Genomic DNA, 26,826 nt, shown 5'->3' on the forward strand with positions numbered 1-26,826 from the left:
TTAAATGGGAGTTTTCTAGAAGAACATTACCCTACTAATCCATATCTAACAAAATTGCATAGATATATGAAGGCTTTTTATTTATCTAGACATGAGTGTCTATCCAAATATAGGTTACTAGCATTCTCGAAAGAACAAAAGATGGAATAGTCCTTTGAGAACACTAATATTTTATATAGGAATTCCCAAAAATTTGACATGCACAAGTCCATTACCATTGAAACAATGAGGACAAGAAATAGAATATAAAGTTCCCTACTATACCAAACTAAAGTTACCTCAAGTTGGTTTTGTTGGCTTATTACTTACTCCATTATCTATTCCTCTTTCCTAAGATAGTTCCAACAATATCAATAAATATGCTCTAGAACATCGGGAAAGAGTTATAGATTTCCTATATCCATCGCTAACCCTTGAGTGATACTTACTCATATTTTAAGAAATTTTTGTATCTACTATGCAACTAAACCTTTCCTCTTGTATTCAAGGCTAGGATGAGAAGAAGAACTTGTAGTCTACAACTATTCTTTCTAGATATAAAAACATAAAATTTTACAACTAATCATATCCACTAAGGTTATACAAATTATCTTGGGTTAGGTTAATTTAAGTTTGAAGTCACTTTAACCTTTTTGTAGAACAAGTACAAGCTCCACCTATAAGGTGAAATTTTATGGGACATTTATTTTTTTAGCATGTTTAATTAGAAGTTTTCATTTAATTTATCTAATCCAAGGTCCATGCAGGCATTCACACTTTTCCACAATTCGATAAATAGAACCCTGTTCTATACCCAGAGTTCCCAATGTTAGAACTTGCACTTTGAAACTTAATGTCATGCCCACTTTTCACACGATGGAAAACATGACACAACCTAAACTCACCTACAAATTTTCTTTTGACTAAAAACCTTAAATCAAACTTGAACACAATATAACTTAAGATGAGACAACCATAAACCCCTATGACTAGTTTGTACACCTAGTGACACAATCTTCATGACACCATTCACGACCACCCCCAAGGCTAGGTGTGGTGGTTCGATCATTCGACATGAAGTTTTTCCTTTTCACATTCTAACAAAGGAAGGGGTCCTAAACATTTTTTTTTAGAGTTAATCATTTTCAAGGGGAAATTTACTAAAGAAAATTCTCCCATTTATCATAATTATGATTAGACGAATCTTAGGATGAAATCAAAAAATATTTCCATAATGGGGAATATACACTTACTTTACTAGTTTAATTACGTAGATTAATTATCCCAATATAGACTATTAATTAGGGGCACAGTCATTTTTGAATTTATACTTTTTTTTAATCTCATGGTTAATCATTAATTTCCTTAATTACTTTTTTATAGGCTAAGGGTGGGGTTAAAATTAATAAATTAATTAAACTAATAATGACTAACAATTGTGGATAATAAGTTTCATTAATACGTCCCATATCAATGATTTGTTTTTTATTGTTAGAGGTATCTTTTAACCTATTTTTGGTGGCGTTAAATAAAATTATCCACCCCATATAAAAAAATGTTGGTTAATTCATTTAACTAACCTACAACTTTCTCTTCTATTTGTTTTTATATTTAATTTTTTATTTTGTAAACATCCATGCAATTCCTTTAAATTTTAATATAGCATAGAGCTAAGATATTGCATACTACTCTCTCCTACAAGTATAATATATCCACGATGATTCATCTCTTTATCAATCTATAAATTTTATATTGTTTTCAAATAAATATCCTATAGCAGCAAATAAATTAGGATTACAAGATTTTCCACTAATTATTATAATGCTTATTTCTATATTTTATAAAAAAAAAAACTAAATAATATTATTATTAGAATTCATTATTGGAATTTCACTAAGAAGGTCTTCAAGATGCACTAAAAGAACAATATGAAAAAACAAGCACAATTATGCATTATGCATTATCTAAACAGTATAGTTTTCTGAAAACAAATTACTGTTTGGGTGTTTCTGACTTGTTGACAAACATAAGCCAATACATGAGATCCACTTCACTCTCTATAAATCTAGATTGTGATCACAGTATTTATGCTACACAACCAAACATGCGTTGTGCTCTTAAAATATGCATGGTTCTATGATATAAACATTTGATGCATGCTGTGGTTTTGGATGTGGAATGAATACTAGGTAATAAATAATTTCAAGGCAATGAATACAAGATATCTCTGGAGGTCCTTTCATCTAGGGATGGGTCAGAGTCCCACCGCAAAAGAGTGGTACTCCATCTAGAAGTGGAGACAGTGGACTTTCTGGAAGCTAAGCCAAGATCTTTTCTGGTAATCATACCGACCACCCTGCAATAAATTTCAAGAATATTTATAAACAATAGCATTTCCTGCATGCGGTTTTTGGAGGTAACTACATATTAGCAACAGAGAATACAAACATGAACAAGAGCTACCTGCCATTTGAGTCAGTCACACAAAGGTGTCGAAGACCAAGTGTTCGGAAGATTACATACACCCTCTGTGCTGAGCATTCACCACGTACCTGAAACAATTTAATGATCTTAGGCGAGCTCGATTATGAAAGCAGAACTAGATCACACTACGGTACTTTCTTGCTTGAAAAAAACTTACAGTTAATGGAACTCTGTTCATAAACGGTCTCAAATCCAGCACTAAAGTCATTCTTGGTCTTTCTGTTGTGTCTACTATAGTGCCTCCTTTAATGGTTGCATCAGAATATTCTATTTGTGAATCTAGAATGCCAACTAAGTCAATTTCGTCTATGGCCTCAGGTCGAGAGGTCAAGTCTCGACGATGAGGATGGTGACAAAAGTGATATGCTCGCATTCCACTTTCCAGAACTTGTAGCTGTTTGGCATCCATATTTCCAAAATATGGAAATTGCCACTTGTCAGAGTCTTTGATTGCTGCCAGGTCCACTTCAACAAAAGCATGCTGCTCAAGCAGTAATAATAGTTGATGCCTTAGAATAAGGCCAGCCATTTTCCCTTGAGCATCATCAGAATGGAGATAAGAACTTTTGAAAACAGGAAATCCATTGTGTCTTGTGCTACGTAGAACCTTCAGAACATCTGTAACTGGAACTATCTACAAAGGGACAGAAACTGCCATGCATCTCAGTAACTAAGAAATATATTGAAGGGAATCCCAAGAACATCCAATTTTCATTTTAGCTACATTTGAAGCACACTATTCCATAGAAATAAGAAAGACAATATAGGAATGGCTACAACCATAAGGGGGCTAAACTCCATTTTCATTTTAGATCCACCTGAATGGCACCTACGGCTCCAAATATGTACATGAGGGAAAAAGTGATTTGATATTTACAAGACGGTCATGCATACATATTAGCAGATTGAGGTGCAATTATTGCACTTCAGCTCCAATCCCTAGATATCCATTTAGTATAGAGATTGTCACATGACATTTCTAGATTATAATTTATGGACGTTAATAATAAAATTAATAGCTTCCTTCTGCAGATGACAAGTCCTTTACCTCTTCAAATCCAACAACATGTGGTGACATTATATTGAACGCAGTTAAGGGAATTAGCTCACGGGGGGGCTCACTTTGAAGAAAATGGACATGTCCTGATGCAATCAAAATATGAACCTCATTAGAAGCAATAATCATAAGCCATATAGATTATTTTAAGATTTAATTCAATGCCTTCAAGATGAGTCATACCTAGCTGCTGTAGGTCAGCTTCATATGCACCATGCTGATGAATGTGATGAGCAACCCAGTTTGACACAACCACTGCCATTATTACAGGTAGAATGAAATCAAGACTAGCTGTCCCTTCAACCATGATTACAACCTGGACAAACATGAAACATCAATTTATTCATAAAACACAAGTGCAATTTATTGCGTGTATGGATCTTTAAAGAAAGGGCAGAAGGTTGACTTAGACTATACTGAAATTCACTGAAATGCATAATTAAAGGGGCATAGATGATATAAGAAGCTTGAGCATTCAAAACTTCCTAAACTCCTAAGTATAACAATTTCTTGCCTCCAGATTGAGATTGGAACATAGTAGTTTTAATTTAACCTGCACTAGATAAAAAAAGTGAACTATGCGACATGCAAGAATGGTCAGTGAAAATTATTAAACTTCTAATTTTTATTCCTCTTTTGTATGAAATAATTTTCCCAATGGCCATGTATAACGGGAATGCATACAATGATCGCAGCAGCATGTGTGTTACAGGAGTTGTGGAGAATTGAATAAGTGTTTCACATGGGCAAATACTAGCCAAACCAGATTAAAAGACCAACATTTATCATTCAGCATTATTTTATCTTGTTTCTTTTTCTACAATAATCAGAATCAACTATACAATTTCTATTTCAAAAGATTTTGTTGAAAAATGAAAGAATGAAGTTTGAGAGAATTCGATGTCAGGCACCATAGTTAAAAAAAATTAAGATTACTTGCAGGACTTGCAAGTAATCACGGGTGGTATTGGCTGCCGAATAACTGGCAACAAAACTCACCAAAACATGTGCCTAAAATACATTGACTTGTGACTAGCGTAAAACTTGACCGCCTAAAAGTTAAAAAGTTAAAAACACAATTTCATTTTTATTAAGCTGCATGGGTTTTTAAATTTTTCCTTTAGGGTCTGTGAAACCTAAGGACAATAGTTTGCTAATAGTGATGAAAAGTCTGATAAAAATCATTGAGGATTGCTAATAGTGGAAGAAACTCCATGCCACTACAGTGCTATTGAACAGTGACAATGGTTTGCTAAGAGGTTTAGTCTGCCTTTAGATTTTTAAATAAGCATTATAAAAAATTAAATTTTATAATATATATCATACATGTTCTGAAATATTTTTTTTTAAATTCTTTTGACCAGTACACAATAAATTGTTTGTGAAGCATTGAAGATATTTTTTTGGACTGCTAGCTAGGTGTTAATGAATTTTTCTTTTTGCTCTCTCCTTTTGCTAGGGTTTGTTGTGACGTTTTCACACATCACCCCATTGCAAATGGGGACCCCACTTCTTTTTTGCTTTGCTTTAGGTTTAGTCATCTTTTAGTTTGGTCCTAGTCTAAGTTACTGATTCTTCACTAAAACCCCTAGATCTTGATTCTAATTCTGCCCGGGTCCTGGTCCGAGCTTGATTCCCCTTGGATTCCTCCAAGGTCCTTCCCAAGTGGGTGGGTCCTCAGTGATTATTCATCATCTGCTTTGCCTAATTTTGGGGCAAATTAATAAAGTAGTGCTGGCTGCAAACTGTACTATTTAAATTGCAATTTCATATACACTGCAACCTTTTATAAGGGGTGTGATCTAACCCAAATTACTATTCAAATTGCAATTGTCATAAATACATAGCCTGTCATCATTGGTGCCAAAGATGAAAATATCTTAATCCGCAATAAATCTTTTGGCCAAAAATTTTTTAAAAATCAGGAATCGGGAAAAAATCCAATAAATTATCGAACATTTAAAAATATATAATTTCTTTAAATATTCTAAAAAACACACATATACACTAAATTTATAGAACACAATAACATATCATACTGTTTTAATAACATATTAATTTCATATATAAACAGTTTTAATTTATACCGTTATTAAATTATTTTCATATCTATAACAATTTCAATTTATACTTTTATATATTTCATTATTTTCATATATAAACTTAAATACATCTATATATATCTTACAGTTTTAGTTTTTAACAGTTTTATTATTTATATATATGCAAGAGCAGAGTCGGGTATCGGCCAAAAACACAGCCAAAATTGCGCGTTGGGCGTCAAGCGTAGGGCATTGGCCGTTGGGAACAGTCGCACGATATGGAGGAGCGAAATTGCCCTTTTTTCGCATTTCACTTTATTTTGTTTTAGTTTTGAACTTTAAGATTTTTGGTCAGTTTGCAGAGGCGCGATTTTTCAGTTTTTAATCGCGATTTTATCGGAAAAAATCCCAATTTTTTGTGCCGAAAACTTGCAATTTTTTGGAAAAAATCAAGCGCGATTTTTTCTCCGATTAAATCAGCCGTCCATTTGCCTAGCGATAAATCGCGATCTAGCCGTTTTTTAGCCAATATTTTCATCCTTGATTGGTGCAATCTGATCTTTATTTCTATTTTTGTTGATTTCCTCATACTGTCATAAGGATGTGAAACTGCTATTTGTGATTTCTTATTGGTCAACTGGTTATTATATTGATTAGTAATCAGGTCTGAGATCTTCCAATAGTTATAGTGGCATTATTTATCACTACATTTTGTTGTCCTACTAGCTTGATGATTGGATCTGGTATTGTCAATATTTTCTGAGGGTTTCAAGACCTAATTGAGCGTATTAATCAAATCAGTTGCTGCATCTATGCAATCCACTGTATGAGTGTTTATTTTGATTTAATTTCAGTCTGTCATAAACTAAATAAATTCAAGATTACATTTGCTCTCATATATGTATATATATATATATATATATATATATATACATATATATACATATATACATATACATATATATACATGTATATACATGTATATGTATACATATAAGTATACATATATATATATATATATATATATATGTTCGGATATACCCGTACCCGTACCCAAGGATAAAAAAATTGTCGATTCCGCGAATCCGTACCCGATTCTGTATCCGTATCCGTACACGAATCAGTAACTTAGGTCCTAGTTGTTAATTTTTGCTTATGGGAAGAGGTTGGTTTTGTTGGTCCGAGATTAAGGAGAGACACAATGTTGTCATAAGACCAAGAAAGGCTGTCAAGGTCGCAAAACTGCAAAAGTTATCAAATTGTCAAATGTTGTCATGTTGCAAAGTTATTAGGAAAGATGTAAAGGTGAGCGAAACTTCCTAGTTTCCTCCTAGGGGTCGTTTTTCTACCCTTTGGAGAAAGTGTTTAATGATGAAGTTTGTTTCAAGGCAGTGCAAAATTGGAAATTTCCTTGTGGAAGTCGATTCTCCACTCCTAAGGAAAATTTACAACTAAAGGTGAAAGGAAGAGTGGAATTTCTTTGTCGACCATGAATTTCTACCCTTTGACAAGTTCGAAATCAAAGTTTCCTTGTACCCATCGAATTTCCACTCCTGGAGATTGAATGTTAAATAAAAAAATGAAAGAGAAGTGGGATCTTCCTTGTCAGGGTCGTTTTTCCACCCTTTGAAATTGAATGAAAAATCAGGAATAATTGAAGAGAAGAATTGAAAATTGGAAATATCCTCATGGAGATCAAATTTCCACTCCTAGAGGTCAACTGTTGGATGAAAGGTGAAGAAGAGTGAACTTCCTAGTTTCCTTCTAGCGATCATTTTTCCACCCCTTGAAATTGAGCGAATTGTCAAGAAGGAAAGGAGATGAAGGTGGAATCTTCCTCTTAAGGGTCGATTTTCCACTCTAAGTGAAAATTTGCTAGTGAAATGGAACGAATAAGGATGAAAAACAAGGAAATCAAAATCTTCCTTCTATGTTGCAATTTTCCACTCTACCTTGTAGGGGTTGATTTTCCACTCTTCCTTGTGAGGTGCGTTTTTCCACTGCAATTGTGATTAACTTTCAATAGCTAAACAAAATTTCCTTGTCTTGTGCATTTTTCCACTCCAAATCTTCCTCCCAAGTATCGATTTTCCACCCTTCCTTGTGCATGTCGAATTTCCACCCTTTGATGTTGAATTTGAATTTCAATGGAAAATACTAGTAAATTGTGAAATAAAAGGAGGAAGTCAGATAGAGAAGTTAGAAAATTCACCTAAATGCAGACCTAAAAGGGCAGACCCAAATTAAAATCAAACCTAAGGATTCACATCTAACCTAAATTAATTCATTTTTTGTATGTGTTTTGATAGCTGCACCCAATTTTATACTTATATCCTTCTTAACAATGCAAAAGGGTGCATCTAGGGCCAGCCGACTTCAAAGAGGGGAAAGCAATTTTGAGAGTATTTTGAGAGAGATTTAAATGGAAACAAATTTAAATAATATCCTTGGCCGACTCAGCAAGATGTAGGGAGAGTATTGAAGGATAAATGAAGAAGAACTTGCAAACTTACTTCACCATTCAAAAACACAAACATTCTGCCACAAATAATTCGCAAGACCAGAAAAGATAAGAGCAGAAGCAGATCGTAAGGGGACTGAGGAGAGGGTGTGAATTAGACAAGAGAGGTTGGAGCAGAATACAAGCGGAGGTCAACTTGAATCAGACTGTAGGCAAGGTAAAAAAAAAAGACCAGATATTTGATCATGTGTTGAAGAAGAAACAAATCCATTTCTTTCAGACCTCAACCAATTTCAATCAGCACTATAAGCATTATTTCAGATTGACACTTCCATTTCCAGAATTCTCCAATCTGAAAGCAACATTTCAGAGATAAAAATCAGAAATTAATAAGGAAATTTTGGAGATTTCATCCGTTCTTTAGTATTTTGATTCATAAATGTTTCTTTTTCAGATTTGATGGAGAGCAATAAGGACAAATCAAGGTTCAAGCATATTTTAATCAGCTGATGGAAATAGGAACTTCACAAACTTGAAGAAGGGACTCAACCATGTGGAAAAGGCAACATGGGAACAAGGACAATATGCACTCAAGATTGAGCTATCCCAAGGAAACGGATGGAGGAATTTTTCATCAGCGCACTCAAGAACGAGCTATCCAAGGAGTCTTAAGGGCATCAAATCAAGGCAACATTCACATCTCCAAGAAGGACAACGTTTGCAAGGAAAGAATGATGGATGCAAAGGATGGTACAAGGAGAAGGATGGCATAACAACATAAAGAAGATCAAAATCATGAATGACGGATTCAATCATGCAAACTAAGTTAAGGTATTCAAAAGATCAAAATGAAGGACATTTCAGCGAAGTGTTAGGATCGATATGAGGAAGGATTCAATTGCAATGGTCTTGAAGTTCCTTCGGAAATCCAAGACTCCAAGGTCAAGATGCACATACATGAGGTGATTGCAAAATTTAAGACTTACACTAAGGGGAGGTGAATTTGTGCCATGATAAGGATAAAAGGCAAAGCAGTATAGGGAATTCGAAACAATATTCCTTAGCTTGAAGATGAAAACCAAAGGATCAAGTGGAATTCCAAGCATTATAAAGAGTGTCCAAGGGAGTGATTAAAGTGATTCAAGTCCAAGGCAAAGATCAAGCATAAACATCATCAAGCATGTACTACTTTAGAGATGTGTTCCACATATTAGGATCAAACATCATTAATGATGGGGGCAAATTCCCAAATACAAGGAAGGAAGATTGAAAGTGATCAAGAAGGAAAAACAGTTTCGGAAGAGCTAATCAAAGTTAGGAACTTGATCATGCTAAGATGATTCAATTTGGGAATATAATCCATCACATTCATCGGCTTGGAAATGTTGAGTATCAAGAGATATTGCTCAAACATAAGCACTTTGTGATGATCTACATGGCAGGTTGAGGTGGAATCAAATCATCATCAACCCAATTGAATTCTTCCAAGTCAACACCTCCAAGTACATTGAACCTGACTCATCTAGTGAAGGAGCCAGTGACACATGGCACTTCATCAAATATTATTTTATGTACCTAACCTCACCTTTCATTGGTCAGAAATCAAAGAGGGACATGTCCAATTCAATGTAATTATTTCATTGGTCAAGAAAGAGTTTGTTGTAACAAACCCTAATTAGGGTTTTATTGTAAGATCTCGACCATTGATTGGAGAATCAATTTGAGCCTTAAAAATGTAAAGAGCCCTCTATATAAGGCTCAGCCTCCTCATTTGTAAAGGTTAATAAATTAGTAGTAGACAGTTGGTAGAAGTAGAAGTAGAGTGAAGGAATTGTTGCCTAGACTTGTTGAATTTCATACAAAATTTTCATTGAATTATAGTGGATCTTGATGAATACTAAGAGGGAGGGGTGAATTAGTATGCCAAAAATCTCTGCACTAAACACTTACACAGTCTAGAGATAAACCGATAAAGCAGTCTGACAATCAAACCGGTTATCACACATACAAACCAAAATGCAAATAAACCATTCACCCACAAAAGCAATACAACCATAACACAAGATATTTGACGTGGAAACCCAACTGGGAAAAACCACGGTGAGATGGAACTCACAAGTCACTATCTGCAGAATAGAAACCAGACCGGTTAAGGTCAGACTAGTTAAGGTCTTACAATGTTCTTCACCAGAACAGATCCTGTTAAGAATCTCAATCTTTGTTAGGAGATAAGTCCGATTAAAGACTACCTTGTTAGAGGATTTTAGATTCAAATGTGTGAACCACCTTGTTAGAGGATTTTACAAAGGCTTTGAGGCCTACCCGGTTAAGGGCTACAAACTTGTCAAAGATGTGAGTAATCAACAAGTGTTTGATCTATCTACTAGCACAAACTGCTTGGTTAGATCCAGTATGCTCACAGCTAATGCATTCCAGCATTACTTCAGTCTTCTCTATCTCACTCTGAGTTACAACTCGATCTCCTCTCATAAGATCGCTCTACTCTTTCACCTTAAACCCTAGCTCAACATAAACCCTATTCGCAGCTCTTTCAACAACTTTTAAAACCCTAGCCATGATGTCCTTTTAAAGGAATCTAATTTCATGTCGGTCCAATAGGATTACATTACAATTTCCTAGGTTCAGTGAATCTAGACATACTCAGTAACACGACACAAGAATCACCGTCAATGTGTCAGCACTGTCAAACAATCGGTGGATTGGTAACTCATCACAAAATGCCGGTTGGTAACTCATCACAGAGTGTTACCAGTTCATACAAAATGCCGGTTGCCGGTTTGACAAAAATGAAGACTGGTAAGAATGTGTTGTGCCGCTTTGCTTCCTTGTACCACTTGTGATCTGCGAACCGCTTGGGGTCGACATGCCGCTTCAGACCAGGAAAACACATTCTGCAAAATCACTACTAGTCTAAAGACTAGAGTACAACATACCGGTTGAAACAAATACCGGTTGAGCATGACCTCATACATATAAAGGGGATCTCAATACAAGTGTGTGTCCATCAATGACAATCACAACATAAACATCAAAAAAGCCAACAATCTCCTCCTTTGGCATTGATGGCAACACTTAGGAAAATAAAATTTTGACGTCTAAGTGTTTTACAACAAAAACTTGCCACTAACAAAATTGCTCTCCCTAAGCATATACACTATCCCTTAATCAACAGAGTGTATAGCAATTTTGCATTCAGAGCATAATCATCAAAGCATATAGCATATATCAAAATTTCAAAAAAAAATACTTCTCCCTCTGATATACTTCTCCCCCTGATATATCAAAATTTCAAAATTTAAGACCATCAAAATTTTAATTAAAACCATGTACTTCTCCCCCTTTGCCAACAATGACAAAGTACCGCTGCAAAAACCTGTTTCCATATATAAAAGAGTTTATGACAATAATGAATAATACTTGTCAAAAACCGCTTTGTAGTCCTGCAAAAATTGTTTCATGGAGAGAGACCAGGATTCAAGTAGGGAGGTCACCACTTCCTTCTCTGTCTGCATTTGTGATACCTGTTCCTCCATGGCCTCTATTGTGCTCAGTTCTTGGGTGACTGTCAGTGCTAGAATTTGCAGTCGTGGAAGTAATACCAGTTGAAGTTCCTGCAAATCCCTAGATCTTGTGCTGATCTCTTGCTCTATCTTGGCTAATTGGATCTGGAACCGGTGAACGGTTTGCAGATATGCCGCAAAGGAGTCGTAAGGAGTCTTGAATGTGCTTAAATAGGATTGTAAGTCCGTTTGAAGCTGTTGCTTCTTAGCTAGCACATCATCACAAAACAGATGAGGTTGACAGATTTTGCTGAGTAGCAAGTTTCCCTCATCCAAAGCACTCCTTATGTCCTTTTGATCCTTTGACAGTTCAGTCCTAAGCTCATTCAGTTTCTTCACCAGAGCAACATTAAGAGCCTTTTGGTGCTCTTTCTTTACATTGGCCTCAGCTGCTTCTTCTAGGCTCTGCACCTGATCATCCACTACAGTACACAGAAGTTTGAGTTGTGCTAGTGATGAATCAATGTCAGGAAGATTAGTACCGGGGATTAAACCGGTGAGCGTGTCTACAGCTGCCTGAATGATGTCTTGTTCCTTTTTCCTGCGGATGATCTCAAGGCGCTCTTGAGCAACCTTGATGCTCTGCATAAGTTCCGACTCGCTTGCAGATTGGACATCGATAGGACTAGAGAGATCAACCGGTGAAGGTTGACTTCCGGTTGCCTTCGGAGTCTCCACCTGAGAGTTTTTTGCCGCTTCACATTCCTTGGCTTCTTCAACTTTCTTCTTTTCCGCTTCTCTTCTCTTCTCTTCTTCCTTGTCTTCTTCTGCCTTTTTCTTCTCCTCTTCTGCTCTTCCTTTTCTTCTTCTTCCCTCTTCTTCTTCTCTTCCTCTTCCTTTTTTTTCTTTTCTTCCTCTTCCTTCTTTTCTTCCTCTTCCTTCTTCCTCTTCCTTCTTCCTCTTCTTTCTTCTTCTTTTCTTCTTCTTCCTTCTTCCTCTTTTCTTCCTTGTCCTCTTCTTCTTTCTTTTTCCTTTCTTCTTCTTGCTTCTTTTTCTCTTCATCTTTTCTTTTCTCCTCTTCCTCTTTCTTTTTCTCTTCCTTCTTTCTCTGTTTCTCATCTTCATCCTTCTTCTTTTTCTCTTCTTCTTTGTCTTTTGCCGCTTGCTGTGTGTCCACAACTTGTTCACCACCCTGATCGGCCTGTTGCCCCTGTTCAGTTCCCTGAGTGACATCTTCTGTATCCAGGGCATCGACATCTATGGTGTTGATTGGTTCCTCCACCAGGTTTCCTTCCTCATCAAAAACTTCATCCGGTTTGGAAATAACCGGTTCCTTTTCCACTTGGAGGTTGGCCATTCGAGCTTTGTGTGAACTGATAGCATGGGCCATGTGTTGATGTGTATCCTTTTCTACATCATCAACTCTCCCTTCCAACAACCAGAGTCTTCTTCTCCTTGTGAAGAAGAGACCTTTATTTTGATCTAATACATCAAATAATTCTGAGTTTGAGAGTTCGGGAAAGTAATGTGCAAAAACTTTCTCCCTAATCTCTTGTTCCTTTTCAATGGCAATGCGCCATCTGTTATCCAATGCTTTATACAATGAATCCGGTGTCTGAGATTTAATCTCTGATGGTGACCGGTCATTTCTACATAAATAAAGAATAATCTCCTGCAGTACTTCATCTTTTTCCTCACTATTGAAATCATCATAATAATCAATTAAATCATGAAGTAACTTTCTCCTAATATTCTTTACTGTTCTTTGACAATGTGTCAAAGGTTTGTAAGAGGAGATATCTATATTTACCGGTGCGGATGTTGTCGGTTCATTCTTCTTCACCTTCTTGGTCTGTCTAGCCTTCTTTGGCTGTTCATCAGACTCAGTTTCTTCGAAGTTCGGTTCATTTGCCGTAGTCTTCCTCTTTCTTTTGAAGACTTTTGCCGGTGTTGCCTCCGATTTCTTTTTTGCCGGTGACCGCTTGGTCACTTTTGGAGTCTCAGTGGTAGCTGGTGCTGATGCCGCAGGCACTGCCTTAGCTTTCTTGGTTGCCGGTTCTTTTCCCTTCTTCACCGATGGTTCTTCAACCGGTGCGATCCTCTCCAAGTAGGTTCCGGTTCGCTTCGCCTTTGGATCAAGAGGCGAGGCAATAAGGGTTGAAGCATACCCTTCCAGCATGTCATACATGACTTCATAGCCCATTGGCTCCACTTCCTCCATTCTAGGCTCAGCAACCTCCATTAGACATTTGTCCACTTGAATAGTGAAACAGATGTCGTCTTCATACTTCTTCACTGTCACCTGAGATTCGCATCCTCTGACTCATTTTTCTTCTGAACTCATCAAAGTATTTGTTCAGGATCTCAGGGTAGCCGGTTCCAATAGCTTGCACACTTTCCTTTATCTGCTTGGTTACCGGTTGGTCAGGGGACCACTGGACATCTCCTACACCCGGAAAGTAGCCTTGGAAATAGAAAAACAGTCCTACCAGTAGTTGTCCAAATTTAAATCTCAGTGAATTGTCCTTTTTGATTGCCTTGAGATTTGACAGGAGTTGCCTTTGCATACCGGTGCATAAGTCAAATGATTTATCCTCTATAATCATCCGGTAAGCGACATTTACCGCTACAGCAGATACAGAATTAATCCTGCTGGCTGAGAATGTCCTGTAGCCTACCACCATGCAGGCATATTTTACCAGTTCATCCTTGACAGAATTAACTGTCATACCTCGTGAATTACTTGTCGAACCGGTGAGCTTGGTCATTTCCGTTTTGCTTACCGTTCTCAGGGCTGGTACTTCCCCTGTGTTGCAGAAACCAGTGACTGGATGAATTGCCTCAGGCGTGATATCATGCGTTCTCTCCAAGTACATCTTGTCACCATGGACTCTGCTCAGGATGATTTTGATGTGATCCTCTGTGAAATCTTCCAAAAAATACACCGCATTATGGAGTTTTTTCTTCTCTAAGATACTGAACTCCGGTTTGATCCTTTTATCCTTTCCGCAAAATAGACCTAATTGAGTGTGAATGGCCAAGGACCCTATGTCTTCTATCTTGCAATCAATATAGTCAAAAATTCCTTCTTCGACTATGACTCCAGCTAGGACTTGTGACAAAGCATTATACTTGGACTTCCTCTGAATGAAATTTTTTGACTCAATGGATGTGCTTGAACTGGTATGAGATGCGGAAGCCATTGAAGAGTATTTCAAGAATACGAAAAATACCTTTCAAACGCGAATTTAGGGCTTCCTGATTCTGCTTTCCTTCGCTCTTCGTCGGATGCCAAATCACTGGTTTGAGTTCTCCACTGCCGATTGCAAACTATATTTGACTCTCCTTCAAATCTCTCCAATTCCTCGAAATCTAAGCTCAAATCGCCTTCTCTTTGCTCTGCACTTGAAAACTTTTCTTCGCTCGAAAAACAGATAGTGAGAAATGATTTGAAAATTGCATTTATACATGTCTCTCACCTACCATCATTAATGCTCCTATATTAGGGCATAAACCCTAATTTGCCTCTTTACCGTTTCCGGTCTTCTGCCAAGCGACAGGTGTAGAATACCGGTTAAGGTCTTTTACCGATGTTAACCGGGGGTTCGAAAGCATTTTGCCGTTTGCTCCCCCTAAGCCTTTGAGGCTTAGTTTGCCGGTTCAGATATTTCCACACTGGGTGCAGAAACTGGTTCCTCCTCCAATAATACTGGTTTCTTCTTCCATACTTTCTTCATGTCTTCTTGAACTATTTCAACATCTATTTCTTCTTCCTGAGTGACCGGTATATCATCAAATATACTTTTTCTGATTCTGCAGAATCTTGCAATGTGACCCAGTTTGTTGCAGTGATAGCAAACAAGTCCAGGTGTTCTCCAAGGTCCATTGTACATGTTTCCATTCTTCCTTCTGCATGTTGCAGCAGTGTGACCATGACCATGACAGATCATACAACTTTCTCTCCATCTGGTTGCCGCTTGATGACCACCGCTTCTTGACTGATGGTTGAGGACATTAAACCGGTTGTGGTTCCGGTTTATAAAAGATTCAGGACCAGTTCCTTTGGTCCTCTGAGGATATCTTCCGGTGTTATCCATTACAGACCTGCATTCAAATGCTCTATGCCCAAACTTGTTGCATGCATAACAATGACCATTGAACTTATTGGATCTAGGTATATTGTTGATAAAATAAGGAAAATTATTGTAGGCTTTGCTCTTACACACATTGGCAGTGTGTCCTCCTTTAAGACAGATAAAGAAAACAGGTTTGAATTTTTGCTTACCTTTTCCTTTGAGTGTCGGTTGCTTCTTTGATGCTTCAGCATTTGTCCTTGAGGATTCTCCTTCCTCATGTTCAGAAAAACCAAGACCATTGGTATTCTTTGCCGGTCTAGATGATTCAAGCTTTTGCTCTAGCCTGACTGTACTTTTGCCAAACTTAGCTAGTATTTCCTTTGATTCAAAGAGTTCTTTGGAAATAGCAGTGTTTGTCTCCATAAGACCTGCATTTTCTGAGATGGCAATGTTCAGTTCTCCTTGCATGTCTTCTTTCTCCATTATGCTCTCATGAAGGCGAGCAGTTAGTGCACTAATCTCTTGTTTCAACTTGGAGATCTCATGATCTCTGTCTTTTACCAGATCTTCAGCCTTTCTCCAGTTATAAGTTCTTGACTAAACCGAATAGTCAGCCCTTCCAACTCCTTTCTCAGATTAGAGTTTGAATCATTCATCTTATTCACTTCAGCAATCATAGCTTCCATGTTAGCTTCATCTTCAGAACTACTTTCAAATAGTTCCATCAGCCTCTCTGCATGTTCTCTTCTTTTTGCTTGAGATGCCTTGTATTTGACCATAAGATCATCATAGGCTTGCTCAAACTTAGTGAGCCGTTGAGTAAGTTCCCTCAATGTGTATTCTCCCATATCTCTTTCCAAGTGGTTAAACTTATAGAAAGGTTGGCTCTAATACCAATTGATGAATACTAAGAGGGGGGGGGGGTGAATTAGTATGCCAAAAATCTCTGCACTAAAACATTGACACAGTCTAGAGATGAACCGGTAAAGCAGTCTGACAATCAAACCGGTTATCACACATACAAACCAAAATGCAAATAAACCATTCACCCACAAAAGCAATACAACCATAACACAAGATATTTGACGTGGAAACCCAACTGGGAAAAACCACGGTGAGATGGAACTCACAAGTCACTATCTGCAGAATAGAAACCAGACCGGTTAAGGTCTTACAATGTTCTTCACTAAAACAGATCCTGTTAAGAATCTCAATCTCTGTTAGGAGATAAGTTCGATTAAAGACTACCTTGTTAGAGGATTTTAGATTCACATGTGTGAACCACCTTGTTAGAGGATTTTACAAAGGCTTTGAGGCCTACCCGGTTAAGGGCTACAAACTTGTCAAAGATGTGAGTAATCAACAAGTGTTTGATCTATCTACTAGCACAAACTGCTTGGTTAGATCCAGTATGCTCACAGCTAATGCATTCCAGCATTACTTCAGTCTTCTCTATCTCACTCTGAGTTACAACTCGATCTCCTCTCATAAGATCGCTCTACTCTTTCACCTTAAACCCTAGCTCAACATAAACCCTATTCGCAACTCTTTCAACAACTTTTAAAACCCTAGACATGATGTCCTTTTAAAGGAATCTGATTTCATGTCGGTCCAATAGGATTACATTACAATTTCCTAGGTTCAGTGAATCTAGACATACTCAGTAACACGACACAAGAATCACCGTCAATGTGTCGGCACCGTCAAACAATCGGTGGATTGGTAACTCATCACAAAATGCCGGTTGGTAACTCATCACAGAGTGTTACCAGTTCATACAAAATGTCGGTTGCCGGTTTGACAAAAATGCCGGTTGTCGGTTTGACAAAAATGAAGACTGGTAAGAATGTGTTGTGCCGCTTTGCTTCCTTGTACCGCTTGTGATCTGCGAACCGCTTGGGGTCGACATGCCGCTTCAGACCGGGAAAACACATTCTGCAAAATCACTACTAGTCTAAAGACTAGAGTACAAAATACCGGTTGGAACAAATACCGGTTGAGCATGAGCTCATACATATAAAGGGGATATCAATACAAGTGTGTGTCCATCAATGACAATCACAACATAAACATCAAAAATGCCAACAGATCTCAATGTGGTGTTTCTTCATGTTGCATGGTTTCTTGTTACTTCTCAAGATTAATTAGAGTTCATTGATCATGGTGGATGCTTATGAAGATATTGTGATGAGTTCCTTGGTTCATACTTTTTGTGGTTTGCTGATTGTAAGCTACAGTGTAGAGTTAGCCTGAGCCTAATCATTATGATAAGTTCGATTGTGGATACTTGTTCAAGTTGTGCCAGCATTGGGTATTTGGATGATGTATTCGCATTGTAAAAATCTTCCATTCCCTTAGAAGATTGCATCAAGTTTGTGTAGTTGTTCCTAATGGTGAAGCAAAGCTTGGTTTGAAGGAATTTGTCTATTTAAATGTCATCCATCATTATCATTGTTCTTAGGAGTAAATTAGATTTCCTATCCCTTATCTCTTTTATCCTTTATTTTCCAAGCAAGTAGTTAGTTTCCACGTTTCAGCAGAGTTGAAGCAAAACATAAGTCCCCTTGTGATGCCAGCAAAATCACATCATAAACACTGAGTCTATCCACAACATTTAAGTCGCATAGTTTGCATTGTAAACCTTGGAGTCATCTCATTTGATCACGTTGAATAGCATATGCGGTTTATTTGTTCAAGAGAGGATAGAATACCTTGGTTTTTATTTTGTGTTCGAGGTGCATAAAAAACATGTCAACGGATTCATTTTTCATATTCCCAAAGAGATTATGACTTATACAAATAGAAGAACTAGATGCAAACCTAAACACCCTTTCTGGAAACATGGAATAGAAGGTCCAACACAAAGAGTGATTATTTGTAATTTTGCACTAAGGATGAGAGGAGACAAATTGCCTCAAAGATCACCTTGCACTAGTCCCTTGCCGAGATGTTATGTCATGTATAGAAGCTAGTCCAGAGAGTGAGAAGGAGGTGAAAGCTCTACTTGCAGCATTTAAATATAGAAAAGAAAAGAAAAAGAGGACAGCAAAGACAATGGTAGCCCTTGGCCCCAATTTTTAGTTCTACAAAGTTAGAGGGAAATATAAGAGGCTTATGTTCTTTCATTGGGCCATAGATCCAAGGATTAGACAATGTGGGCAGCCATAGTTATAGATTTTTTGTTCTTTGTAGGTCTTTTGGTGCACAACCTTCGTTGGAAGGCATTGCATGGAGTAAAGAATTGCAAAATGAGGTGAGATTGGCATGTGAGAGATTGTGGTACTACAAGAATATTCTACTAAATGTTGTTTTGAATTGTTATCGGGAGTAATTGGCTAATGCACTAATCATGGCCACGAGGAGATTCAATGCCTGGAGCCATTATGAGTCGAGTGACTTAGTATTGTAGGATGAGGCCCAAAACATGTCAACTAGTACAAAAATAAATACCAGTTAAAAAAGGCTGCATCATTTTATCCAATGGGTGGATAGATTGTAGGAATAGGATGCTCATTAGCTTTGAAGTGCTTAAAAAATATAGTTAAGGTTTTTGAAGGCAATCGATGCCTCCCTTGTCCAACTTGTTTGATGAGGTAGTGATAGAGATGAGAGTGGAAAACATCATCCAAATAGTGACCAACAATGCAATTGTGTATGTGGCAGCTTATAGATTTCTAGAGGTGAGACACTCAACATTATTTTAGAACCTTTTTGCCACCCATATCAACCTACTCCTTGAGGACATATGGAAACTTAACTAGGTAAAGAATGTAGAGCTAGGTGAAGAGTGTGGTTCAAAACACAAGGGATATCACAAAGTACACATTCAACCATATTTGGGTCCTGAATCTCATGAGAGAACACTTTCAAAGCAAGGAACTTGTACTATTAGAATTCACACTTTGTCAATAACTTCCTAACCTGCAATGTATAGCATCCTTATTGTAAGAAGACTGAAGTAAAGAGGGTCATCTTATTGTAAGAAGACTGAAGTAAAGAGGGTCATTTGACCATTTTTTTGGATAGATTTGCCAAGGCCATGGAGGAGATCATCAAAGTAAGTTTTAGATCTCCAATTTCCATTTTAATTTTATTTTATGTTATAATTTGTTAATTTTATAAAATATTGACATTTTTATTTGTTGATTTAGTATAATGAAAACTTAATTTATTATGAATTCGGTAATCATGGTGAGTGAAAGGTGATTCTATGTATTTATTCGATAGTTCTTTTAATTCTTTGTATGTATAAATAAATATTTGGAAATATATTTTATTTTTAATTTATAATTAATATATTTAATTTTTACCATATATTAATTTATAATTAATTCATTTAATTTTTAATATGTATATTAATTTCTAATTAATATATGTAATTTTTAATATGTATATCAATATATATTTTGTTTTTAATTTATAATTGATTCTTTATATATTTGGAAATCAATAATATTTTCTGCAAATTCACTGTATATATGTGTTTTTAAGAATATTTTAAGAAATTATATATTTTCACATGTTCGATAAATTTGCCAAGTTATTGCCCCAATTTTTTCTGAGTTTTTTGGCGAATCTCAAGTTTTTAAAAAAAAATTGAGCCAGCCTTGTCATTGCTGACTCCAAGTTTTTCAACTGTGGTCTCACCTATTCTGAACTTTATAAATGTTATTCCAATGCACAAACAATGTATTAGTTACCAAGGCAGGCACTGATATGATATCTAAAACAACAAAATTTGTCATTTTTATCATCTGTCTCACAACTTTACATCTTTGGCATTTGTTCACTATTGGAAGCTTTTCTTTTCAGAAGCCCATAATTTTGTTGCGTAATACAGTGCTACAGTCTGACATGACCACTGTTGACAATTGCACTGTTTATCGCTTCCTTATTTTCACTAAACTAGGAATTCTGATGCCCATTTCTGTTAATTATCAAGGTGGTATATATTTTTTTATGCTTTAAATAGTGTATTCTTTCTTTGTTTATATTGCAAAATGTCCTCTCCTGCCAGGAATATAACCAGAGTCCACAGATGAATTCATGCACACCATCCTTCAGAACCAAAGGGCCAAGGATACAAGTCCTAAAATCATATTCATCAGTAAGGTTTTTCTATAACATAGGTCACATGCCAACAGTGCTTGACATAAGTCAACAAGTGACAACAATTTTGAATTCCATGGAATAATATCCCAAACACGTATAATTTTGGACACTAGACCACAAGCAGATATGCCTGTTAACAGGAGACTTGGGTCATTACAATCAAACATAGCAGAAGAAGATACCTTTTCTGTCGTTTTCCTTAAGGCATGAGATTCCCAATCATGATAGACAACTTTTATGCTACCATACTCTGCATGAAATTCCTAATTATTTGGTTTCTCAGAGCTTTAACCATTGCGAAGCCTTTTATATTTCAGTTGTCTGGATATAAAAAGAAACAAGTGAAACATCCCTGATATCAACTTTTTTTTTCTGATTGCCACCTTAAGAGAATTTGAGATTATTTTTATTTTTTTTTGGTAACCCAGAGGTATCCCCGCGTCTCATCCCAGCGACTAACCCCGCCTTACCTTGGACTTATGGGAGCCAAGTTGGGGTCAGGGGAGAGGCGAGACGAGGCGAGACTAGTCCTCTGGAGGCGGATGAGTCCGCCCGCAGTCCCCAGCCGCCGGGATAACCTGGCAGGGAATCGAACCCGAGACCAATGGGGAACAAACCCACAGCCCAAGCCAATTCACCTACCATGCGGGACTAGAGAATTTGAGATTATTACTCAACCTTGCATCCTTCAAAAATTCAAAATAGAAAAAAATAATACCACAGAAATTGATGATCGGAAAACTCCTCCAAGAAGAGCAGTTGCACCAATCAAAGCATGTAGTCCAGGTTGAATGTTGGCCCTGCCAAGAAAAATTGGAAAAAATATTTATCCATTTTTTTCTAAATTAAATATCCAGAAAATTACAAAGAAAAATTGGAAAAAATATTTATCCATTTTTTTCTAAATTAAATATCCAGAAAATTACAAAGTAACAGCTTGGTATTGATTCTTATTCTCACTCTACAAAATAACTCAGATAACATGTATCTTACCCTGGAAATATCAAGCGAAACAAGCAACCCAAAAGAGCTCCAACAGAAGCTCCAACCTAACCAAAAGTAGAAAAATCATAAAATGCTAAGAAATCCCACACAGCGTATCTGACAATTATAAGTAAAGAAAATGCAAAAGAATTTGTCATCTTAATTTTTAATTTACCATCATCGATGGCATGAAAATTCCTCCAGGGGTAGCTATTCCATAGGCTAAGATAAAGATTGCCAAGAATGATACAGTATAAATACCCAAGCTCCTTACAGTAAAGTAAGGATCCACATCATTCCCCAGTTGAAGTAGATGCTTAATTGTCTGCCACAATGAAGATTTTAACCATCAAGAAGAATCTAATGCACCAAGTTGAGAACTTAATAAGCACGCTAAATTCTTTGGAATTACAAAATTGTTGTGCATAAGAACTGACTTCATGAGGTACTGAGAAAAGAAGTGTTGCAAGATCATTGTACATATTCACTCCACTCGTTGAATCTTGTCCAGGACAAGTATAAGCAAACCAAAATTCCTCATCCGCTTTACTGTGAACATAACATTAAAACAAAAAGTGAATTTAGAATAAGAGGTTGAATTCCAATTCTAAAAGGTTACTGATTTATTTCATATTTGTCATCATTTATCATGTCTCAGCTAATTCCACTGGAAACAGAATTCATGAATTACATTTCAAAGATAATGATTAAAGAATGACAGAATCTTCAAAACAAACTTTATGGATACCAATCCAACTGACATGTCAACATGCATTCATAAGTTCCAGTGATTGCAACAGTATAAACCTCCTTTATGAATAATGAAGGATAGACATGGCCTATATAACTAGTAACGTAGCAGCAGCCAGCCACATGGGTACATCCAAAGATACATGCAAGAGTGATAAAGATTCCAACAGTCATTTAGTACTCATCTACAACCAACCAAGCAAGTTCACTCATAACAAAGCTGTCAAAGCCTATGAGTGAGGCTCTAAATTATAGATTCCAGTGCCAAGCAAAGATAATAGATCATCACAGATAAAATAGCAAATACACAAGTAACATTTTTATTTTAGTTATGCTCAGAAGAATTGTATCTATTATTAATTTTACACAAAGAGGAAATCTCTAAGGTGAAATACATCATTTTGACACAGAAAATTTTTGATGGTTTAGATATGAAAAATTCCAGTTCCATGATCAGTAAAATGCAACTTAATTTAATATTTTCATAGATAGAATGTCAATATTCAAATTGGATAATTTCTACTATCAAGTTCATAGTACAAGTCATATCATTTGTAATTTTGTATAGCTTCAAAGCATTAAAATTTAGTTGCACTCCACCATTATTTTAAATATTAACATGAATCAGCAAGTAGGCTTGAAGCAGCAAGCTGCAAGACAGGTTTAAGCAAGGCATTGCAAGCTTGAACTAACAAATTACAAAAGTCAAAAAGACAGATTTTAGTTTTAACTTCAAACAAAGATTATTGCCTCCATTTTTTCTAGCTCAACCAACTTGCACAAGGTTTCAATATAATATGACATGAACACTATTATTTAAATATGATAGGTTAAAACTTGATATTTATTATTAAGCTAATATTAAGTATACAACTGATGAAAAGGAAACCTACTATGGTGTCTATTGAATTAGCATCCAAATTTTCAGCTTCTTCAGTATTGATGGAATGTTTGCTGAAAAGTTGTTGAGAACAGTGTAAAATTTATTATTCAAATATGAATGTTCATATGTAAATAATCTGATACTCAAACTTGAAATTCTTGTCATGCAGTGTAAAGAGATAAATGAAATTTCTTTTGGCTATTCAATACAGTAATATTGCATGTTCATATATAGTTTTATTGGTCAACCTATATTAAATAATGTAGGATTTTGCCAAGATCAAGGGCACAATGAAAAGCATAAAAAGAGACAATAGAATGACAAAAACAAACTGTATTCTCATCAATATGCAAATGATCAACTGGATTAACCAATACAATGAATATAGGCCTGCTTATATAGGCAAGGCCATATGGATGTACGAGCACACAATTATGACATGTGGCTCAATGAGAAACAAGGGTAGGTAAGAAATACTAAGGGTAGGTAGGAGAAATAATATAATATTCCACAAGAGGTGGATGACCCACCGAATGTGGAGTGTAACAGCAAAATAAGACCACAAAAGGTGGAATTTCTCCTACAAGCTCTATCCCTACGTGCACACTTCCCTAAGTGTCTCAAATCCAAACTACGAAGAGATGCATTATCCTAAGTTAACTTAAGTAAGTGTAATAATATCCAAAATGAATATTTATTTACACCAACACGCCCCCTTAAGTGCAACTTAGGGGAATGAAGACTCAAGTCAACAATGCAAGATGGGTCCCGGCTATGAGGCCATGATAGGTACCCATGTACAATATGCAAATGCAAGCAAAACTATGCAATGCAATCTCTCACAAACGGAGAACGGGAGAAAACCCAGTGGGAAAAAACTCCCCCCCAAAAGAGAGATGAATGTACAAAAGATTCTCAAAGAAGAAGGACAAAACCTCAAAGAGGAAAAAGTCCCCCCCATAAGAGAGGAAGAAGTCAGCTGACCCCTCCTAATGAGACATCCCGCACCCCCAAGTGAGCTCGCAACTGCTGGAACTTACTCTCGGTGAAAGGTTTGGTGAATATGTCAGCAACCTGCTCTGCTGTAGGACAATACTACAAATCAATGACCTGCTCCTGGATGAGCTCTCGGATATAGTGCATATGAATCTTGATGTGTTTGGTCCGCTGGTGCTGGACCGGGTTCTTCGAGATCGCAATAGCACTCTGATTGTCACAATGTAGAACTGTCAGTCGTGGAGTGGTGAATCCAAACTCTGTGAGGATCTGCTGGAGCCAAATGGTCTCAGTCGCTGTGTTAACAGCGCCTCGATACTCAACCTCAGTTGAAGAGAGAGCAATAGCATGTTGCTTCTTGCTCTGCCAACAAATGGGGCCCGAACCAAGGTGAAAACTGTAACCAGAAGTAGACTTATGATCATCAAGATCGCCAGCCCAATCGAAGCCTGTGTAACCAACCAAGCGAAGTCCTGTGCCTGCTGCATAGTGAATCCCATAGTGATGTGTACCCTGGATGTAATGAAGGATGCATTTGGCGGCTTTCCAATGAAGCTCATGTGGTTCCTGCATGAAGCGGGAAACCATGCCAACTGCAAATGAAATATCAGGGCGGGTATGAGTCAAGTAGATGAGACTACCCACAAGCTGACGATACAAAGTGGCATCAACTGGTGGAGAAGAACACTGAGCCTCAAGCTTGACTCCTGAAAGAAAGGGAGTCGGGGCAGGCTTACAATCAGCCATATGAAAGCGTGCAAGTAGATCAAGAGCATACTTGGGCTGCGATAGCGTAATCCCGGAAGGTGACTGTGAAATCTCTATCCCGAGAAAGTAGTGCAAAAGACCCAAGTCAGTCATAGCAAATCTGTCATGCAAAGCAGATTTGACCCTGCTAATGATGGATGAAGTACTCCCTGTAATGATCAAGTCATCAACATAGAGCACAAGTATCAAGTGAGAGTCATCCTGTCGCAAAATGTAGACATTCGGATCGAAATGACACCTGGTGAACCTTGCGGAGAGAAGAAAGGAATCCATCTTGGCATACCAAGCCCTGGGGGCCTGCTTAAGGCCATAGAGAGATTTCCTTAGTCTGCAAACCAAGGAAGTATCCTGGATGAAACCCTGTGGCTGCTCCATATAAATCTCCTCATCAAGATCACCATGAAGAAAAGCACTCTTCACATCCATCTGATGTACAGCCCAACCATGAGCTGCAGCAATAGCAAGTGTCAAACGAATGGAGTTCATCTTGGCTACGGGTGCAAAGGTCTCAGTATAGTCAACACCTGCAACCTGCGAAAAACCTTTCGCAACAAGCCGAGCCTTATACTTATCCATACTACCATCCGATGCAAACTTGGTCCGATAGATCCACTTACATCGAACCATCTTTCTCCCCTTAGGGAGATGGACTAAATCCCATGTGTTGTTCCTCATCAAGGAACTATACTCTTCCTCCATAGCTTGGTCCCACTCAGGAACCCCTGATGCTTCCCTAAATGTCTGTGGATCGGAAGCGGTAGCAATGAATGCTGTGGAAGATCCTAATGTTGTGATCAAGTTCTCCGTGTATCTGAAGGATCCCCAACAAGAGAACCCGCGGACTCAAGTGTTTGTCGAGCCCAACAAGGTCTAGGTGGAGGTGGAGAACGAAGCTCCTCAACTGCAAGTGGACCCTGCGGAGGTGTAACCCTGCGAGTCGGAGTTGAAGGAGTCTCATCATCTAAATCACTAACATCACTATCCACAATGGAGGAGGGTGGAGGAGGTAGAGAGGCTAAGCTAGGAGAGCTTTCCTCAAAGTGAACACTCCTCTCAATGAACACCTCATGTGTCTCTGGATCCATCAATCTGTATGCCTTAACACCCTCAGGATATCCAACAAATATGCAAGGCCGACTCTGAGGTTCCAATGCCTTGTGTTTCTGCGGAGGTATGCGAGCCCATTCTGGACACCCAAAGACTCTGAAATGTCTCACAATCGGTTTCCTACCAGCCCAAGCCTCAAAAAGAGTAATACCTTGCAAAGCTTTGTGAGGAACCCGATTCTGGATGTGTGTGGCACAACTGATAGCCTTTGCCCAAAAGGCGGGATCAAGAGAACGTGCATGTATCATACAGCTAGCCATTTCTTTGAGAGTTCTATTCTTGCGTTCTGCAACCCCGTTCTGCTGTGAAGTGTATGCTACAGAATGCTGAAGATCAATCCCCTCAAATGTACAAAAATCCTCAAGTCTTTTGTTCACATATTCCCTTCCATTATCTGTGCGAAAAATCTTGACCACTTTCCCTGATTGCTTCTCCACACGAGTCTTGAAGTCTTGAAATCTGTCAAATACTTCACTCTTATGAATGAGAAAGTAGACCCAAGTGAAGCGGGAGTAGTCATCAATGAAGGTAAGAACATAGCGGGCCTTACTAAATGAAGGTGCTGGAAATGGACCTGCTACATCGCTGTGAACAAGTTGAAGAACT

General features: G+C 37.4%; 1 protein-coding gene across 13 annotated transcripts in view; it reads right to left on the reverse strand.

The window, feature by feature from the left end:
• Positions 1 to 1,908: 1,908 nt before the first annotated feature.
• The window catches only part of LOC131060938 (uncharacterized), a 198,006-nt gene continuing 173,088 nt past the window's right edge, over positions 1,909 to 26,826 (reverse strand). For 12 of the 13 annotated variants that reach the window (XM_057994393.2, XM_057994389.2, XM_057994392.2 and 9 more), the window contains 9 exons: positions 22,154 to 22,265; positions 21,892 to 22,041; positions 21,726 to 21,781; positions 21,451 to 21,532; positions 3,704 to 3,836; positions 3,512 to 3,606; positions 2,621 to 3,097; positions 2,443 to 2,531; positions 1,909 to 2,335 (listed from right to left, as the gene is read on the reverse strand). In XM_057994393.2, coding sequence (XP_057850376.1) covers positions 2,182 to 2,335; positions 2,443 to 2,531; positions 2,621 to 3,097; positions 3,512 to 3,606; positions 3,704 to 3,836; positions 21,451 to 21,532; positions 21,726 to 21,781; positions 21,892 to 22,041; positions 22,154 to 22,265 — 1,348 coding nt within the window. In that variant the 3' untranslated portion in view covers positions 1,909 to 2,181. Of the gene's footprint in view, positions 2,336 to 2,442; positions 2,532 to 2,620; positions 3,115 to 3,511; positions 3,607 to 3,703; positions 3,837 to 21,450; positions 21,533 to 21,725; positions 21,782 to 21,891; positions 22,042 to 22,153; positions 22,266 to 26,826 lie in introns of those variants that run through there. The other variant, XM_057994397.2, reaches the window with a different exon arrangement.

The sequence above is a fragment of the Cryptomeria japonica genome, chromosome 5, assembly GCF_030272615.1.
Source record: "Cryptomeria japonica chromosome 5, Sugi_1.0, whole genome shotgun sequence".
In the NCBI taxonomy this organism is placed as follows: Eukaryota; Viridiplantae; Streptophyta; class Pinopsida; order Cupressales; family Cupressaceae; genus Cryptomeria; species Cryptomeria japonica.